The sequence below is a fragment of the Centruroides vittatus genome, unplaced genomic scaffold (genome assembly GCF_030686945.1).
Source record: "Centruroides vittatus isolate TY-2023 unplaced genomic scaffold, ASM3068694v2 contig_976, whole genome shotgun sequence".
NCBI classification, from domain to species: Eukaryota; Metazoa; Arthropoda; class Arachnida; order Scorpiones; family Buthidae; genus Centruroides; species Centruroides vittatus.
In genome coordinates, this window is record NW_027122649.1 from 1,533,878 (window position 1) to 1,556,473 (window position 22,596).

General features: G+C 29.2%; 1 protein-coding gene across 1 annotated transcript in view; it reads right to left on the reverse strand.

Moving 5' to 3' along the window:
* The window catches only part of LOC136985737 (DNA replication licensing factor MCM6-like), a 48,982-nt gene that overhangs the window by 19,993 nt on the left and 6,393 nt on the right, over positions 1-22,596 (reverse strand). The window contains 9 exon segments of the mRNA XM_067283079.1: positions 5,500-5,607; positions 6,650-6,791; positions 7,813-7,954; positions 8,192-8,339; positions 12,486-12,535; positions 12,538-12,630; positions 16,071-16,183; positions 16,447-16,586; positions 18,113-18,275. Of these exon segments, the coding sequence (XP_067139180.1) occupies positions 5,500-5,607; positions 6,650-6,791; positions 7,813-7,954; positions 8,192-8,339; positions 12,486-12,535; positions 12,538-12,630; positions 16,071-16,183; positions 16,447-16,586; positions 18,113-18,275 (1,099 nt within the window).

The following is a 22,596-nucleotide window of genomic DNA, read 5'->3' on the forward strand; positions in this document are numbered from 1 at the left end:
GTTCAACCAAAATGCTTTATCTGAAGTAAAAAGAAAGGATAAAAACATTTATTCAAGTGTTTTTGGGTTGAGAAATCTAACTAGTAAATAAAATTTTAAAATTAAATAAAATAAAATTTAAAAGGCCTATCACATTTTCCCCAGGATGAATGAAAACAAACAATGAAGATATATACTAGTAGTCATTTTTCTGTTTGTCTTCATGCAACCTTACAATAATTTTCTCTTTTTTGAATTTTTTATATTTTTTTCTAAATTGTTGTTTCTCTAGTTAAACATCCTAAGGATGAACATTACTTCAGTAAATCTCTCTTATTTTTGATCTAGATAAAACATTATTCAATATTAATTATTTACTTAAGTTTCTAGTAAAATCATTTATTACTGAAGCAAAGAGAATATTAGCTTCTCAAAATCATCAGTGTGAAATTTCTAGGAATCAAAATTTTACAGTAGAGATATAAATTTAATAATTTGGTACAGATTAAATGTTATTTTTTGTATATTAAAATGATTAATTAACAACAATCAATTGTAGAGACACTATATCAAACAGTAAATAAAATATACGCAAACAAATTTTATTAATCACATCATCATTTACTCTAATAACCAACTACTTTGTTTATGTAAAATTAAAATTTATGAAACAGATTTTAAAGGGAATGGAATCATTATCTTATGAATTATTTATTGATAAGAAATTAAGGTAAACCTAATACAAACAGAATGACCTTTTCACATAATTGCATTTGATTTCAGTTTACAGTAGACACTGTAAAATACAAAAGAAAGACACTTATTCTTCAGTTTAAAATATATATTTATGAAACTTTGCCTAATTAATTAATAAGTCAAAAAATATTTTTTGCTTTATATTTTTTTACAGTGTTAAATTATATAATTTAATACAACTGTTGTTTACAGATTTGTAAGGTGTGGATTTTTGGATGCATTTTTAGAATTTTTAGGATTGGGTGCTCGTGTTTTGGTGCTTTTTTTGGATGCTAGTTTAGGTGGTTTTAAATGCTGTTTTATTAAGATAAAAACCAACAAGAAGTATTATATTTACAAGCTACATAGTTGTTTATTGCAATTTACACATAAAGATGAACACTGTAATTCACAACAGTAACCATTTCAATGTTCTTAAAAGTGAAGTTTTCTCATTTGAAGAATAGAATGTCTTTATATGGGGAAAAAGATCTTTCTACATTGACCAAGACTAAGGGGGCATGTTTCGTTTTTTACTCAGAATTCTAGTTCAGTGCAATCCAAAATATTTTTCAAATCAGGATTTTTTGATAAACTAGATATGAGTTTGTCCAGGATAAAACCATCTAGTACATCAAGCACCTGACTTACAACATTCCACTGATCTTACATTTCAGTTCCACATCTTTCCAGCTCATTGATTTTATCCACCAATAACTTGTACGAATGCATGAAGTAGAGCTCTGTGGTCACTACTGGATCAGCGACCAATTTCTTGACACTTGAAAAGAACCATTTTCATTTTCAAAATGAAGTCATTAGCCTTGCTATATTCTACATGAATACATTCACATACTCTGTGTAGGGCATGGGCAAGACAAGTCACATGCTTTAGGTTGTTGTAGATGCACTTCAAATTTGAGAATGCTGACAACATGTAAGATGCTTGATCTGTAACGACAAGCCAAACCTTTTCGTACTGGACATGATTTGGCCACAACTTGATGCAAACATCATTGAAAGCTTGGGACACTGTACAAGTTGGTGCATTTTGAACAACATTGGTTGTATACATAGCATCCAGTCAGAGGTGCAACAAGAACGTTCAGCACATACCGTTTTGTGAAATCTGTTGTTTCGTCCAGTGGATTGTCTCTGACAATGTCCAAAATTTTAGATGTGGTTTGATCATAAACTAATTTCGCATAGTTTTTCTAAGTGTGCTCTCATCGAGGACAAGCTTTCCTGTATATTTCTGGAGAAATGACTTAAAGGCTGGATTGTTTACCTTATATAAGGGTATATTTGCCTGCAGAAGAGCAGTCATTAGATCTTCATAAAACATATTATTTGCCTTTTGAGATTCTTATCCTCTTTGAAATGTGGGCCCTATAAATGTCTGCTTGAAACTCTTCCTTTTCTGTTTGCCTTCTCTATGCTTTTCTGAACTCACGTGTTGCATGATTTTTCGTTTCCTGGTGTTTCATATCAACCAAAATCACAATCTCAAATTGAACAGTGAAGATCTTTTCTGTCTGTGCATATGCCTTCAGCTTTAAACTTATCTGCTAAAATGTTCAGTTTTGATGTGGACAATTTTGCCATTTTCTAATGTCACCAACACCGAACAAAGGAAATTGGAACTGTTGTGCTCACAAGTCAGGGTAAGGTGACATCAATACAGAATTTTCTAGATTGTTCTTTTCTTAGAAAAGAAAACACTGGTTGCAGATTTTCAGTGAATCTGTTTATATTCTTAAAACAACCCTAAGGTTTAGTTGTTTAGTCCAGAAAATTCCTTTCCCCCTTTTTCTCTCAACAAAAAAGAGAGTAAGCTAATTATCATATTCAACCTATTCTTTGAAAATGTAAAAAAGGGGAAAGCTAGGTGCAAAATATATTGTTTGGTGGGTGCTAGTCACCCTTTTGGGTGTATTTGGGCACTAAACAATTTGGCAATGAGTGGGCCTACTACACTAAAACTGACATAGTTTGTCTTTTTACACTCTGTCCCTTTCAAAAACTGAGTGGTTGTGGCACCCAAAAATCTGGACACTACAGATTAGGTGCAGCAGCAAACAATAACCAGTTTTTTATTCATTACTCTCACCTCACATCTTTGAGATTTTGAGAATAAAGAATACTGCATAATTTTGAAAAGAATATGTAATGTTTTAAATCTTTGTTAATACCATCTACAAAAATACAAGTACAGTCTAAGTCGTTTATAATGTCATCCATGGGACCAGAAATTTTTTGACGTTATAACCGAGTGTTGTTATCTGAGAGGTCATAATTTCAGTCCCATAAAAAGTACCAAGTATGTTTAAGAATCTAATATAAAATCAATTATAATTTAACATTGTATGTATTAGCGTAAAATTATTTTTTAATGATAATACAGTATATCATATCTATTACAGTAATAATAATTTAGAATAATAATAATAAAAGTGCAAACTAAATGTTTAAATCAACTCTTTTTACATTATTATGTCTAAGTTTACATCAATGTAATTAAAAATTTCAAAAAATACCTTTTATAAGAAATTTCTATTTGTCTTAAGTTTTGATAATGGCGGCACTTCCGGTTTTCAGAATAATGTTGAATTAAAAGGCAACAAAAAGGTTAAACTAATGTATGCCAATTAAAAAGACACAATAACAATATTCACTTAAAAAAAAGTCAGTTATTTTAGATTGTAGGCATTTTTCACCTAAAAATTGTTTATCAATATCACTTTCTAAATCATAGACTTTGTTCTTTATTTCCGATGAAGTTTTCCGAGACCTATAAAACATTTTCAATAATCTTATTGAGTTACATGCTTCCCTGGTTGACAGCACTGCATTTTCTCTGTCTGATGTCTCGTCTTCATCATCATCCAGATTTTTTTCGTCTGAAGATTTAATTTGCTCAACAATATCTGCATCTGTATAAAATTTGGATGTTATTAAATCTTCATCTACACTCTCATATTCAGTAGCAGCAGATGACAAAAATTTGAGTTTTCTGAACTTTGAAGTGTTTTAATTAATTCTGATAGAAGAATGTCGTCGTCCTCATTTATAAATGTAATAGCTGTTTGACTATTACACAATTTTGCATGGCAAAAACAGTTTGCTATTATTAGCGAACTAACCTTACACCAAGATTTTTCCAAAAAATCAACTGCATCTAATAAAGAAATTGCCATTTTATTATTATCTTCCATATTTGTAATAATTTTTTGTAAAAGAATTTTTCTGAAATGAGATTTAAGGCTTCTTATAATTCCTTGATCCATTGGCTGAAGTACCCTAGTACAATTCGGAGGAAGGAATAAGAGTTTAATGCTCTTTAAATTTTCTAAAATTGGATGTGCTAGGCAATTATCAACAAGGAGTAAAACTTTTTTCGTTTACCAATAAGTTCTCTATCCCATTTTCAAATTTCTTCTTCAAAAATCTCAGATGTCATCCATGACTTTTTGTTGGCTTTGTAATTTACTGGTAGTGTTTTTATGTTTTTAAAACATCTTGGATTTTTTGATTTTCCTATTACAAGAAGTTTTCTTTTGTCTGTACCAGCCATATTAGCGCAAACAAAAGCTGTTATCCTATCTTTCACAAGTTTTCCACCAACACACTTTTCGTTTTTAAATTTAAATGTTTTGTCTGGTAAAAGTTTGTAAAATATCCTGGTTTCATCTGCATTATAAATGTCTTCATCTGCATATTCCCTCCTTAATTTAGGCCACACATCTCTTAACCAGTTTTCAACGTCTAGTAAATTTACACTTTTTGCTTCTCCACACACTTTCCCAAAATTTATGCCATGTCTTTGTTTAAAACGGTCTAGCCATCCATTAGAACATTTAAAGTTAGTATTGCCTAATAGTCATCCAAATTCCATTAGTATCGGTCCATTTAGTGGTAAGTTGGAACTTCTGCATTGGTTAAACCATTTAATTAGAGCAACATCAATATTGGCTTTTTCACATAATTTTTTTCACTTGTCTCTTGCCATCTTGAAAACTTTTCAAAATTTTCTCTCTGTTTTTTATTATTGTGTGCACAGTAGAATTTGCTAAACCAAAGTCTCTACATTCATCTGCCTTTTTTCTTCCACTTTCAACTGCTTTAATTATTTCTACTTTGCAGTCTAATGTTAACACTTTCCTTTTTAAGCTAGCCATTTCAACTGATTTGGTGCTAAACTACTGTACAACATGAGTAACTATGCGAACAAACCAGATCGTCACGTCGTGTAAAGATGTGACCCCATCAAAGTCAGGTGGTGAGAGTACAGTCGTTCTAGGAAGTGGACTCTGACACTAGAAACAGAATACGTAGTACACATGTTATTTTCTTTGTTAAATAAAATTTGTAATCTAATCTTGTTAATCTGGGAGTGCTTTAAATATGACGTTAAAACAGGTTTTTATGTCGTTACAAGTGAGTTTTTTAACATTATCTAGTATAGTAAAATCATGGGACCAACAAAACTTTGACGTTATATTAAGGTTGTCGTTACATCTGATGACATTATAATCGGGTTAAACTGTATACATCATTTGTATATCACTAATAAATAATGTTATATAAGAATAAACACACAAAAATTTATTAAAACATTAAACTATTTTTTATACAATTATCTGACAATATATATTTTTACAAACTGTATATTTATTCTGTGTAAAAATGTTTAATACTAAATATACCTTTTGTAAATTTCAGACAATTCCATTATTTGGAATATTTCTAAATCTCTTATACTAAAATAAGAAGTAATTTTATTACCTTAACACCAGCTTTAGTAATAGATATTGTTTGTTGTTCCATTGCTTCATGAATTGCAACTTGATCACGTGGATCCATTTTATCAAACTCATCTATACAGCAGACACCCTAATTACAAAAATTCAACATTTAAAAGCTAAATTTTTAAATTTGTTATAAAATTATAATATTAATTTTGTTATAATTTATCATTTTAGATAAATATATTTTTTACAACACTATTACAATAATAATAATAATACAGATTTTGACACAAATTGACTTATATCATAATTACTGGAAACTGATTTGATTTTTAGTGTCGTTATGAAGAAAAGTTATTAAATTGTAATTACATAAATTACTGAAAAATCAGTAATGATACTATCAGTTACATATAAATGTTACAAAATTAAAATAAATATTATTTATATAATTAAAGAGCATTTTGATATCTTAATTTCAAAAAGTTCTAAAATAACTAGTAGTATACTACACATAATTACACTGAGAAAATCTATTGTGCTTTTGTACAGTTACATTAATCAGTCTTCAGATCTATCAAGTTTACTTTTTGGTGCTCATTAAAAATGAAAGCATAATAAAAAAATTCTTCTATTGAAACACTTATAATTTTAGTATCTAAACTTAGGAATTTGATTATTTTAATAATTATTCTCAGTTTATTTACTAATACATTTATTAGTAAGAATCAACTAAATACTGAAGTGTGTAAATTTATTTATGACTGAACATTTTCTGAGACATTTTATCTCATCTTCAGTTCATCATTTATATAATTTGAATAAAGTACAATCTTTAAGAAATTCAAACTATATATCCAAATGTATATTTATTAATTAATCTCATTATAAATCTATGGATATCTATAACAAAACTAATTTGTTTTGTAAAAATTTATTAAAACATTAAACTATTTTTTATACAATTATCTGACAATGTGCAAAAATAATTTTTATTCTATTTTCAATAAATGCTAAGAGAAGGCTTAGCATAGCTACAAAAACAAAAATTAGAACTTCTGAAGAATGTAATGATATACAATAATATTTTTAATGTAAATTTAATAAAAATCTCTGATTATTAGAAGGTATTGATATATGTTAGCAACTTTTATACTTATTTAAGTCATAGAGATGTTAACACTTACATTATCAGCTAACATCAAAGCTCCTGCTTCTATAACAAATTCTTGAGATTCTTCATCCCTCACAACAGCAGCAGTAAGACCGGCAGCACTAGATGCCTTTCCACTTGTATAAATAGCACGAGGAGAAAAATCTGCAACCTGTCTGAAAAAGTTAAATGTTATTAAAAGTTAACTAAAATTATGTTATTAAATGTTATTAAAAGTTAACTAAAATTATTATTTTATTCAAATTTTTCATTAAATAAAATATATCAATTATTCAAAAATATGAATGATAAATTTAAATAAAAATAAACATCTAATATAAAAATAAATTAAGATAAATAACTTCAATGTAGCCAAAAAAACTTAAAAAATAAATGCAAGATAGTAACTAAAAAATTCATCAGTCTTAAATATTTCTGGAATTCATAACCTCATCTTGAATACAACATTAATTAGAAAACAGAAAGAACAGAAGAGTTACACTTCATTGTTCCAATATGGAAGGAGTCAAGTTCAAATGTTATCTTTTATTTTATTTAGTTACTAGCAGATGAGTCTGGTGTTGCTTGGGCAAAAAGTAACAATAGTAAAGATTAAAATTATTAGATTATAGCCAATCTTACCCATTTTCACCAGATGTAAGAATTAGGTCCCTTTATTCCAAGACTAATTAGAGAATTTTTAGAAAAGTCTAAAAATATGTTCGATTTCCTACAAAAATGCAAAAAACTGCATCTGAAATAGTACAGTAGAAGCAGAGTTCTTCAGGGTAATCCTTAACCCTCTCCCTCTTCCCTGCAGGGAGAATTTCCAAAAATATCTTCTTAGTGAGCATTCACATTGCATACCCTAACTGTGTACCAAATTTCAGCTTTCAACTCCTAACTGTTTGGGCTCTGCGGTCATTATTATTATCAATCTATCTTGATTATATTATAAGATAATAATAATGTGTATATAAATATATACACACACACATTATTATTATTATTAATAAACAAATATTAGACAAAAATTGATAAACATTGGAAACTTATAATCCTAACCTAAAATAATAAATGTACTGAATAAAAATATCTCTAAAAGATTCATTTATAAAAAAAATTTTACATAAATGTTGTAAAAATACATATTTCTTTTAAATGAACTAAAATATTACACATTAAGTTTATACTCACTTCAAAAATTGACTTTTAGCAGTACTTGGATCTCCAACAATACATATATTAATATCACCACGAAGTGTTGTATGTTCTATTGTCTTTTTTGGCACACCACCAAATAACATCAATAAAATTCCTCTTTTAATTTCTTCATTTCCTGTAAAGCAAATTTTTAATCCTCTCTTATAAATCATTTTTCAATTATTTTAAAGATATACTTTAATAAAGTGGTATGCAGTTAATACCTATACTAAGAAAAATCTTACTAAAAAGTAATGAAGAAATAACCAGAAATAACACAATTCTTGTTATACATTATATTGTTTAAATTATATATCTACTAAATATATATTTAACATATTTAATGTTTAAATAATAATCTGTAAAATTTTACCATGAATAGTTGGAAATAAACTGTTTAGTAAATTGTTATATAAATTCTTGTCTTGACTCATGCTGTAAATTTTCTCCCATTCTTGAGGAGTCATTTGTTTTTTTAAGTTTTCTGCAGTCATTTCGGATGTCAGTTCTCTTCCCCCAAACTACAAGTTAAAAACCAATCAAACATTAACAGAAAATAATTTATAATTTTTATATATAGTATTTATTTTTTATTGCACAAAAAAGTGCAGTAATAATAAATTTAATGATCTATAGAAAATTAAAACACATCACAAATATCATCCTCAAAACATACAATAACTCTACAGTAAACTGAAAAATAGAAAAAATTAAATGGTGTTGCTCTATACATTACACCATTTAATAGCATCTTTAAAGTTTTCATAGTCAATACATTATATAACTACAGATTTTAAACAGACAAATATAAAACATCCAATCCTGATAGACATATACTAAAGCTAAATGATTGCTGGATTATATTGGTATAAGCCTGCAATCATTTGGCTTTGATTTTAAATAGTATATTATAACATAAATTTTAATTGAAATAAAATATTTTGTAACAAAAACTGATTGTTTTTGCAAATTTTGAAAGAAGGCAAAATACTAAGTTTAGAACATACCAGAAAATTTATCTAATAAATTTATAAATAAAAATAAAACACACAGACAATTTAAATATTAAAACTAAGAAGTTTAAAGGTAAAACAAATAAATAAAATTTTAAAGAATTTGTTTTGGATAAGATACTTCCTTAGAAGTTTAATATTTAGACATAATAGCGAGGTTGAGGCCAAAGTTTTAAATGTGAAAACGTGTACGTCAGACGTTCAGCGCCATTTTCCTGTAAGCCTGAAAGTTTGACAATGGTGTTTGGAAAGTCAGTGGAATCATCCTCGATATTCCAAATGCCATTGTCAAACTTCTAGGCTTACAGGAAAATGACGCTGAATGTCTGACGTACATGTGTTTGCATTTAAAACTTCGGCCTCAACCTTGCTATTATCAAATTTAATTTTTGTTATATACGAAAAATTATTAAAAATATTGTTTATTTTAAAAATGGCTACACTTATTTCAATTAAGTTGAACTTTCAAGATAGCTGGTAAACAATTATTGTTTTCTGTTGATCCTTAAACCATGTGCTGCTCTAATTGTCTGCTTTCATGCTTATAGATTTATTACAAATTTGGCATATATAAAATAACATTAAAGATTTTTTATTTTGTGTTATTTATTTGTACATATTAGAATACACAAACAGAATGCTTAAATGATTTTTATTTTAAAAATAATTTTGCCATTCATAAAATTTTTTAATTCTTAAAAAAAAACAAAAAAAAACAAATTGTTATTTAAAGTTCTGAATAGAATTAAAACTATTTTAATAGTTCTATTCAGAAATTTCTTTAAAAGGACTTTCTTTCAAGAATAGTCAATCTCAGAATATTGAAATCCATATAATTCCAAATATACCACTTCATTACCTTCATTATTACTAGTAACTGTAGAAAATATAAATAATGCAACACCATTTTCAATTAAAAAGTTAGAACATTTTCAAAAACAGATCTCAATGGTTTCGCTATATTGACAGGTTAAATGACAATGAATGTTTTCCCTTTCCACTTATGTCCAAACTCTATATGGTTTAAACCAGTGGTTCCCAAAGTGTGCCACAGCTCCCTAGAGCACCATGGGTTCCTCATAGGGATGCCACAAAATATTATAAAATTTTAATAATTTGACTTCCATTTTCAATTCAATGTGATAAGACATGACATCTAACAGACCTGGTGCAAACCATTAACTCATTTAGTAATAACTGTTTGCAGAAGCATCTACAAATGTTTACCAGATAGCAGTCTGCAATAAATTTCTTAATTGTTTTAGTAGTTTGTCAAACTTTCTCAGTACTTTGTATTCGTATATAAATAGCTGTCAGTTTCACGTGATTTCAGTGTTAAATTAGTTTCCTGAGATTGTATCAACTGAATATTGTCGTAAGTCAAGTGAAGATTTTTAAGTATTTCTTCTTGTATGCATTTTTAAAAATGGATAGGTGTTTACTAAATAGTAATAAACATTATTAGAGTGAAAGTAAAGAGGGCACACTGTCAACCAGCAGCAAGAGTATGAAGAAGTGTAAATATCAAAAATATTGACAGTTATTTGGACTTTGGTTTTACATCGACATTAGTCAATGGTGAAGGGAGGCCACAGTGTAGTGTGTATGAAAATTTTGGCACCAGAGTGCATGAAACCAAGTTGAAACACCATTTAGAAACCAATCACATCCTAGCATGGTTATTAAATCTCATGACTACTAGAAAGTTAAAAGAGTTAAATCAAGAAAAGGGTACTTTTTATAAGCAGGCATACTTAATACAAGTAATGCTTTGCTAACATCTTACAAGATGGCACATAAAATTGCAAAATGTAAGAAGCCTCATACTATTGCAGGAAAACTCATTCTACCAGCTGTTGTAGATATGGTAAACATTATGATTAGTGTGCCTGCTGGGAAGCAGCTTTCAAAAGTGCCTTTGTCCAATAACACCATCAGTTGCAGAATACACCATTTAGTGGAGGACCTCAATGATCAGTTAATTGAAAAAATAAGAGGAAAGGAATTTGGGTTGCAACTGGATGAGGCCACAGATAATAATAACGATACTCACTTGATTTGCTATGTACGGTTTATAGATAGTAATAACATTGTAGAAGGCCTTCTCTTTTGTAAAAGTATCACTGCTGGTGCTAAGGCTCAAGACTTGTCTGAGATCCTTGATACTTTTATATCTGAAAATAATTTCAAGAGGACCAAATGCATTGGTATTTGTATTGATGGTGCTTATTCTGTCTGGCTGTTATGGAGGATTGCAAGCAGTTATTTGAAGCAAAGCCCCTGATGCACTGTGGACCCACTGTGTTATTCACAGGGAAGTATTCGCATCAAAATATCTGAGTTCTACATTGATCCAGGCTTTAGGGTATGAAGACAAGATTTTTCAAAAAACTATGTGAGGATATGGGATCCAAGCATACATCTATGCTGTTCTACAGCACTACATGATAGCTCTCGTGGTAATGTTTTGTCTCGTACAATTGAATTGCAATAGAAAATTTATATTTTTCTTAAAGAGTAAGACCAAAAGCATGCTGAAAATCTTATAAATGAAGAATTTTTGTAAAACTAGCATACTTATGTGATATTTTTGAAAAGCTGAATGCTCGGAATCTCTTCCAAGCATTCAGCTTTTCAAAGCAGAGAAGCAACATGCACCTTTTAAAGTTGATTGAGAAAATTTCAGCTTTCATATAAAAATTAAAACTATAGAAAATAAAAGCAAATGAAGAGGGAGGAAACGAACGTTTCTCCTTGTTCCAACAGTGTTTTACCTCCAGTGGAGTTGATTTCTCTCGGGGTATGAAATCCATTTTTGAAGAACATTTATCACAGCTTATCACTTGGTTTCAGAAATATTTTCAAAATGATAATGAATTTGCATAGATTCAAGATCCATTTAATGCCAGTGCTCCATCTGAATTTACTGCTGCAGAAGAAGAGAATCTTATTGAGATGTCTTGCGACAATATGTTGAAAACAAAATTTAGCAGCATGCAATTAACTGAATTTTGGATATCAGTAAAAGATGAATATCCTCTTCTGAGTGGTAGAGCGCAGAGAATTTTAATTCCATTTGCAACAACTTATTTGTGTGAAGCTGGGTTTTCGGCTGTGGCTTTGATAAAAACTAAGTATTGCACGAGAATCAATGTGGAGAAAGAAATGAAGGTGGTTGTGTCCAGTTTGATTCCAAGATTTGAGAAATGTGCAGTGATCAACAGGCTCATCCATCCCACTAATTATAATTAATTGAATTTGTTCAATTACATTTTTTTGTTATCTTAAATACATGTTTTATTTATTTTTTACTTAACATCCTAACTCTTTAATTAAAAAAATTATTGGCTAATTTACTATTTTGCAAATTTTACTTGTTAGAATTTGACATAGGGTGGATTGGGAAAAACTGGATTTAGCAAGGCACCAAGAATCAGAACAGTTTGGGAACTACTGGTTTAAACAATAATAAAGTAAACACATCATCAAAAATTCACCAAATTTTGTTTCTTAATTTATGTCATTCATTATACAATATAAATCTTCTTTAAGTTTATTAGAAAAATAAATAATGCATTTTTGATTTATGCTACTATTTTAGTCTTTTCAAATTCTGAATAAGACAAAACTGTCTTCTAATATAATTATTCTTACCTGAGAATTAGATTGTGTGACTGAGCAGGCAAGAAATGCCATTCTATAGGAAATTCTCTTACACCCAAAGCTTTAAGACCTCTGACACCTTCAGTTTCAAATCCTTCCATACCTTTATGACGAATACCACTTTCTGTACGAACACCTAAATAAATAATTATCATCATTAATACAGAATTAAATATTTGTGTGTGTTCAGAATATTCAAAAGGAACATTAACTTTAATAAAACATTTTTAAGTTTCTACAAAGACAAGTTTCAAATTAATAACTTTTTGCAATCATCATTAATACACACATTATGAAAATATAACAGTAATGTTTATTAGAAATTAGAAATCTAATTTCTGTTTAATGTTTTTATTACAGCCTGTGTAATATTCACAACAATCGTATGTTTACTACTAACTGTCAACAGTACATTGGCAACGGAAAAACAGATAATTGCTAATGTGAAAACTAAATAAGAATCAACATTTTGCTCTTCATATGAAACTGTTTTATTTAAATTACAGAAAGGTAGCAACTGTATGAATATTGTAGTCAAAAATATCTGTAAAGATTCTTCAATAGCATCAGTCCATTGATAAATAATCCTGAAATTGAAATAAGAGCTGAATGCTGCAACATCCAAATATTATAGCAGCTTCAGTAATCAGTTTTTCATTCAATTCAATTCTTTATTGCATGAACCTTAGTCATACTAGGGGGTTAAAGTATTATATAAAAACTGAAGTTAGTGCAATTTAACAAATTAATATAATAGCTTAATACTACACGATAAAACACAATAATAATGATTTTCATACATATTATGTAAATCAGAAATTAGTAAAATTTAACAAATTAATTAAATAGCTTAGTACAGGATAACACAAAATAAAATACACAAAAATAATCATTTTTTGAAAAATGCAATAAATTAATTATATTTTTCCAGGATTTAAATCTTGTCAAATTCTTTTTCCTAGTCCTATTTCCAAATTTGATACAGTGAAAAAAAAAAAAAACACCCAACACACCGTTCCCAAGTTTTATACGTTTGCAAACTACAATTACTGCAAATTTCTCTCGGGGTCTGTTATTAGTCTACCAACACCAACATACATTAAAATATAATTTTGATCACATCTCAGCTGTAGAATTAATCATTTTCAAGATAATTTATGTCCATAAACAAATAATCCTCATACATATAAGTTGTTTTAAAAATATGATATACAGTCAAACCTGTTTTTGTGCAGGGGATAGGGACCACATAAAAGAAAATGCATTAAAAAAATTGCGCGAAACTTCCCGAGTGGCTATAAAAAATAGTTTTCGCAACACAATTAAAAAAATATTTTTTTTTATGCGGTGAATAGGGACCGCATAGAAAAAGTCTCACGTAGAAAATAACTCGAAACCGTACGAAATAACTAGGAATTGCTTTTTTAACTCCTTGGGCCTTTTTCTGCAACACCTAATGGGGAAAAAATCCTCTAAGAATTTTAATTTTTATATTAATTAATTATTTCCACTTAAATACGAATCTAACATTAAAAAGTTAAAAATAATCGTTAAATAATGATTTTATTTGATAAATATAGCTGCAGGAAGTGTTATTTCATTTAACAAGGCCTGAAATTTCACACCTGCAGTCTAAAGCTGGAGGGGAGCTAACTTACCGCATCTGTTCAAATATAACATAATATTTATGGTTTTTATGCTATTAAAATAAGAGGGGACCGAAATAAACGTATGAGAAAAAAATTTTACTGAATAAAAAATGAAAAAACCTGCTGATGTCATAGAAAACAACCAATAGAGTTTTTAAAAATTTTACAGGAGTCAATTATGTTCCAATTTGATTGAAATTTTCATATACCGCACAAAAAAAAATCGCACAGAAAAAGACCGCACAAAAACAGGTTGACTGTAATTGAAAATCCTTATTCTTTTCCAGCAAAGACCAATCTTGCATGCTCTGTTCACAACACACTTCATAATTAATGTTTGATAACTTTTGATCAAATGAGGATCTTGAGACAACCGTAGAAATGAGAAATCATGTTGATCTGACAAATTTTTCAATGCCAATGTCCAGTTATATGTATAATTATCCATCCTTAAACATAATTTATACAGTTTGTTATATGCTACTTTAACATGACTGTTTCAACAGTCAAATCTAGAAAGAAACTATTGCTTTTATTATTAATACCAATATTCTAGAAACACCAAACTCCAATAGCAACATATAAGCTGAAATTTTATGGTATAACATAAAAATTCTTCAAAAATATAAAACAAGAACAATTTCCATTTTATTGTGATAAGTAATTGTCCATGCAGGAGCGGTATAAAATAGTATAGATGAAATAATTTTATATAAATATGAGCAGAATTAATTTTAGCTTCTGAGAGAATAGGCCATATAAAAACCCAGCACCATGAGTCTTATGAATACTATAATTTTTAACCTGTAAAAACTGTCCAGAAGATGAAAATAATACTCCCAAATATATGTAATTCAAAATGACTTGTATAGGCTTAATCAGTTTTTAAAAGTTTTATTATGTTAATATATAATCATTTCAAAACTTCTAAAGATCCATTATATTTTCCATAATAGACTCACTTGAACCTTTCTCAGGAGTGACAGGAATTTTGGGGAAACTTATAAAAATATATGTCCCACTTCTGCTGTCAATATTAGAATCTACTCAGTCAAAAAAAAGTTTATTTCTTTCATGGGACTAGCAACTATGGCTCATTCAAATGCAAAGCTTAAAAGTTTAATTAACAAAGAAAACAATAGAACATTGGCATTCACCTTGTTATTGACAATAGTATAATCTATTACAAAGTATTAATTTATTAAACTGTCTTTTAATAAATTTTACAAACTTTATAAAATTACTATCAAACTGAAAAATATTTAATTTAAAATTAATGTTTTTGTTACCTAAGTAAAAAATATTAAAAATAAATTTTTTTTTTTTTTTAAATTTTCAGGAATCAATGCCAGAACAACACCTGTTCAATAGCTACTGCTATTTAAGGATCATTTAACAGACTATGTTATGCAATGCTTGTGAAATGTATTGTCTATTATGACTTATAACTATTCATTACAAACTTGAATTTTCACATATCAAAAATTAATATTTGCAAGGTGCATTGGATGAAAACCTCAGACATGTATTCACTTATTCACTCATTTTCAATATACTTTCACCATGTCCAAGCTGATCAAAATCAGTGGGTAGCCAGCTGTGTCCTCTCCTTGTTAGTTTGGTACTTTTATGAATTTTTGATCTAGTATTAACATTTATAAAATAAAAAGCTTTATTGACTGATAACTTTCTGCTCACAGCCATTTTACAAAACATCAAAATATTATACAATGAAATAATAGTTTTTCATTCCTATAATCCTATGTCAACTATCGATGCTTTTAAGCCATTCAGCTTCATAAAATAACAGGTTAAACTATAAGTGAAACTCATTCTTCGATTTTTATAGAAAAACGATTTCATGTGTCCGACCCATCCATAGACCAAAAAGTGTTTACATATATTTAAAATTTTATCTAAGGTTTACCTGGTGTAGCAAGTTGACTAACATCAGGTACAACTATTAATGTACCAGTAAAATCACAACGATCACCTGGTTGAGCCAATTCAACTGCTTCAGCTCTAACAATAACTTCCACACTGTAATAAAAAACTTGAAAATAAATCTTTCTTTATATTACTTTGTATATAATACATCAATATTGGTTATATAACTATATAAGAATTATTTCATAAAAATTCTGATTACTTCTGTATGAAAATTTCTTTAATGATTACATTTATTTAAATTATTTATTTTATAACATTACAGAAAAAACTAAATCTTTATGATAAAATATTAAGAAAACTAAACATTACAACTGCAATTTTAATACTATGATTAGTATAATTACTAAACACACCTTCTTGGTATACTTCCTCTAGGTAATTCTGATTGTGTTTCTTGAATTCGTATTTTTTGAAAATCTACAAATTTAGATTTATTGATGTCTAACATAAATCGTGAACGATTGTTGCAAACAGGGTTATGACATATTGTTGGCTAAAATAAAAAACGAAAAATATTTATAAATTTAATTCTTCATTAAAATACAATTTGTGACTTAAACTTGAAATTAGAATAATATTTTATTTTTGAGTAATTCTTGTTTTTCAATGTTTTTTTCTTAAAAATGATCACCAAAACGTGTTTTATATTTGTATATTTTACAATTAAAAATGCATATTGTTAACTATGGTTGTAGAGTATTTAAAAGAATATATTTTATTTATACATTCCACGATCCTTGATTATTTAGTTTTTGTTCAAGTTTTGAAGGAAAAAGAAAAAAAACATTGAATGTTACACAGTACATTCTTAATAATGGTAATATTTTATACTTGTTTTTATCTAGTTATCACGTAAACAGAATTTCATGGTTTTTTAAATTCATATTTACACGAATCTAAAATGCAACTTAATTTCTACACAGTCATCCATTTTTTTTTTTTAAATAGACAACTGAAGATAAACTTTATGTCAACAGAATCAGTATTTATTGCAAGTAAATTATGCATCACTGTATTCTATGCATGGGCGGTTCCAGGAATTTCATTTAGGGATTGTACTTCATGTGAATATCAATATCCAAAGTCAATTATTTTTAGTATTACCATTTCCTTTATCTCCCCACCCCATCAACCTTTAACCACCAAAATTTAATACATTAATTCTCAATACAGAATCCTCCCTGCAAAATTTCAGAAATTTTTGACAAAAAGCCCAGGAGTTATTAAGCTTGAAAGAGGGTGGACAGAATCGTGCCACCCATCCACCCACCATACATACAGAAAAAAAACTCAAATTTTTTTTGCATTTCTTGGACATTTCAAAGTCCCAAGTCCAGAAATGTTAAAATATTGGAAGTCATTTTTTGACTGATCTGCATACTTTTCCTCTGTTATACACAACAGAACTGGGAAAGTAATAAATGGCAGAAAATCTATGTCAATGTTTTCAGAAAATAAAATACCCAGGGTATAGTTGAATGTTCTATTAAAAAGCACAAGTTTAAGCAAAAATACACAACCTCCATAAACACATTGTGACATGGCATTGTTTCTATTGTGGTTTAACATCGAAGACAGTTTTTTACTGTTTTATTGTATGATACTAACAGTGATAATGCCACACAGATGATTTTATGAAAAGAATTATTGAAAGGAAGTCAAAGATAGATGCATCCATGGCTCTGAATGTGCTGCAGAATGTCAAAGTGGACCACCTCTCAAAATGATTGCTATTTGACATTAACAGCCATTGTAATAGACATTCTTGATTGGTAGGCAGCTCTCTGCAGAGAGCTGCCTATCAATCAAAAATGTCTACAACTGCCAGTATTAGAGTTTCACAACAAACAGAGAGCTTCATTTGAATGGTCTTTTTTGCCAGATGCCTAGTACATTATGTTCAATTGACTCCCCATGCACAGACAAACCTGTTTAAGATGTTATCATGTTGATTTATGGATAATTTATGATGGTTTATTAAAATTAAAAGAAAATTATTAAAATGATTTTTTCTTTTACCTGAGTATATTTAAATTGCTGTTCAACATCTTTAATAACAGTCTGGCAATCAAGACAGGTGAATGTTCCACTAACTAATTCCGGATGTACAGGATGAGTTCGAACAACTTGACCACAAATGCGAAGAAGCCCACCAATTTTTGTTGTTGTTAATTCTCGAACTCTAAAATTTATATTTATTATTATTTAACTACATAAGAAATACTAAAATATAAAAGTATAAAGAAAAATATTTTAATAACTTTTCAATATGTATTAATATAAACTGCATGATTAAATTAACTATATACATCAGAGATAAGCAACCTTTACTGGATGCAAAATGCAAGAGAACTTTATAGGTTTTTGGGAGGTTACATACATTTTTTTCTTGAGTTGCAGGCATTAAGCCTGCTGAGTAACAACATACCCCATAACTGAAAAAATATATGATGATAATATGCAAACTAGTAATGTAGAGTTTATTCTCATCTTTTCATTAGTCAAGTTTAGTTTGAATGTTCATCATAAATATCAGCTTAATTGGAGTTGCATAATAGCACAAGACAAAAAACAAAAAAATACAATCATGTTGCAAAAGCCCAGCAGGCCACATACAAGAGCCTTGTAAACTTTGGGCTCAATATCTTTCATGTATATATGTAAAAGTATTTCTTTATTTATTCTTTATTTAGATATGTGAAAGATAGCAGTTTAGTACATGGTGTAATTAAAGTAATGAAACCCAAATGTGACATACATGATTGGTAATACATGAATGTATTATACATGAGTAGGCTGAAAAGTAATGCACACATGCTTGTAGAACATGAACAAAAACAAACAGCAAGATCAGGCAAAAAGTTCATTAAAGTACAATTCTTAAGCTTCAAAATCATATATTTATTTTTTAACACAGTGACCGTTAAGGCTAACACATTTCTCCCAATGTGTAACAAGTTTTTTTCATTCTGTCACTGAAAAATTCTTCTGACATTTCTCGAATCCAGGTCTTGACAGCTGCCTTCACCTCATCGTCCGAAATGAAATGATTACCCTTGAGGTCTCTCTTGAGTAGAGGAAAAAAATAAAAATCACAAGGCACAAGATCGGGGGAATAAGGAGGGTGTGGAATTGGTTCAAACTTCAGGTTTTGCAGAGCCTCTCCAGTTGCGCGCGAGGTATGTGGATGAGCGTTGTCATGTTGCAAGATTATTGGCGCCAGGCTGCCTCTAACATGACAAACTCAACGTCAAAGGTGTTTTAGAGTCTATGTACTGAGAAGAATTTACCATTGCCCCTTGTTGCAATGTTTATCGTCTGTGGCAGTGATCGGACGTCCACTGCGTGTTTCATCAAAAATTATGGCTTTTCCAGGCTCGCAACCACGAAATTTTATTATCAACCAATTTACAGTAGACCTATCAACAACATCGTCACCAAAAACAGACTTTAAATGACGATGAATCTCAGTAGGAGTCACTTTTCCAGCAGTTAAAAGTTTGATAACAGCATGCTGTTTAACTTGCGCTGACATAGCACTAGAACATGTCGCCCTATTTCCACTTTTCGAAATATACTAAATGAACGCAATGACCTCAAACCTGTATATGTGCATAGAGGGGGAATGTTACTTCCCCCTCTATGCACATATACAGGTTTGAGGTCATTGGTTCATTCAGTATATTTCAAAAAGTTCATTTTTGCTGAAGGTCATTTTGTTCACACTCTACAAGCATGTGTGCATTACTTTTCAGCATACCCTCATAGTTTGGCACACCACTTCAGATGGGAAAGATAAAATAGCAGTATAATAGCTGTAATTGAGGCATAATATAACCAGGTGATATATATGGTATTTATAAATGAATGGTGCAGTTTTAAAAATTAATAATAAATCTATTTATTAACTTATATGGGAAAACCTTACAGCATAAGCAGTGGCAACTGTCCAAGTTTTTTATGTGCTACCTGCTGTTCACTTGTCATGTTAATTGTGTTCTTCACTAATGCTGGATTGAACATGGCGCAACAGCAGACAACAACCTTCTCCCCTGGCCACCCCGTTTGCTAGATTTAACACCCTGAGATTTCTTTTTGTGGGAATTTGTTAAAGACTGAGTTTATGTACTGTCAATGCCTGTGTCCCTTGAGGAACTGTGTGATCAGATAAAGCATGCACTGCAGACTATCACAGAGGACATGCTACACTGCGTATGGGAAGAATTTGATTACTGTGTAATTGTGTGTCGTGTGACCATGGGTGCACATATTGAAGAATTGTGATTAATGCATTAAAAACTTGGACATTTGCCGCTGCTTACGCTGTAAGGTTTGCCCATATAAGGTAATAAATAAATTATTATTAATTTTTTAAACCACACCATTCATTTATAAACACCCTTTATACTGCAATATTTACTTTATGAAATTGTAATTTCCACCAGCCCTTTTTACAAAAAAAAAACACCCTTTATGTTAAAAGTGATCCATCTAGAAGAAATAATTAAGTCCTGTTGATGCATGAGAAGAAAATAGATTTATTACAATAATTGTGAAAAAACACGTTTTTGATTATTTGTTGTTTAATGTAATATGGTGTTTTAGTTTTTGTTAAAAATGTTTAACATAATCTGTAAAGCTGTTGATATGTAGCTGTAAAGCTATATGATTTAGGTATGTTATTGAGAGTTGGTTTTTTAGCACTTTATTATTATTAATTTAGCAATATTGTTAGGTTTATGGATGTCTGTATGCATCTTGTAACATAGTTAATGCATTATTTGCCTTATATATATTGTAATTTATGATCATCTAACTGATAAGGGCCATTTAAAACCAGGATCCAAAATGCATTTTAGCTTGAAAATAAGGCAACTATGTGGCAACTATTTTCAATCAGTGTGGTGGAATCGGTAGGCAAAAAGTCTGACTCTGATTCCAACTCTGGCAAATTTGCAATGTGCAGATCTGACTTTACCCTTTTTTGAAATTGTCACACTATGATTCTTTTTATAAGAAAGATACCACTGGGTATCTAATATTTTTATGTAAAATTTCTCAGGATCCAAAATGCCTTTTAGGGTTTCAATTGTGTGATAACTCTTCAAGAGAATTATCTACTATGTATTTGTACAAAATATAATATATTAAATATAAAGGAATTAAAGGCTAATTAAAATTATATAAAATATATTTTGTGACTTAATATTTTATCACTTTCAGATTGTTATTTTACATTAATGGATGATCAATGAGAATCTTAAAAATTTAAACATTACACACTCACTTTTCAAATATACTATTGAGATATTCAAATACCAAAGTATAAAGGAACATTTTCAAATTTAAACGTTTGTTTTTTCCAATAAATGTACTTGTGGGTATCTGTGAGTGTTTATGATAAATCTTAAATTTGTTGAAGATAATAAATTCCTATTAATATTATATTAAAATAAAATGATAGTAACCAAGATTAAAATGATAAAATTTGTCTTAAAAACAAATCATTGCATATAATAAATATTTCATTATAATTATCCAAACTTATGTAATCTGGAAAGATACAATAAATTAAACATTGAAAACATTAAAAGAAAGATGTAATAATATTCTACTGAGATCTAAATATTCAATGCTCCAACAACATCACTTTTGAATTCCATAATAATTAGCAAAATTAACTGTAATTAGTCAGTGAACACTACTTTTTAACTACTAATAACACTTTTAAGATTTTTCAAAAATTGCCTGTTTTTATTTACAAAAATAGATACAGTGGGTGATCGGTTAATGAACATAATCCGTTCCAAGACTTTGTTCGCTATCCGAATTGTTCGTTAACCGATAATTGATTTACCATAGATTTTTATGGGAATTTGATTCATTCATTCTGGAGACCCCAAAAATTAAAAAATATATGCTTTCTTACTACCTTTATTTATATGCAATAATAAAAATACATATATACACAGTCTTGCATTTTTATTAGTCACATTTTTTCCATTTGTGGGGGATAAAGAATCTGTAATGTCGATTGCTTTTCTCTCTTCTTCAGGATTTTTCAGAAGTAATTAATAGCATTGTAATTGTAGAGATCCCGAAGCCTATTAACCTAAACCTGGTTTGGGTGCCATTCTAAGACCATTGTTCACTTCTTCAAAAGATTTTTAATAGCAGATATCGGCATTAATCCTCTTTTTCAGAAGAAAACAAATCTTGCCGAGTTTCTTGGTGTTCTTCTGTTGTAAGATCAGTTTCAGGTTCCATTATGAGCTCTTCAATGTTCTTTATTTCTCAGATGTAATTTTTGTTACTCCTTAAGCTGTTTGAGTCTTCTTGATTATACAGTATCTTTCTTAGATAAGATTGAACTGCAGCCTACTGTAGACCTGTTCAAGCCATACTGCACAGCAACATCAGATATCTTCTGCCCACTCTCTACCTTTGCTATTATACTCTCACCTTTCAAAAATAAAAACTGACACAAAACTTAACGAGTGCCC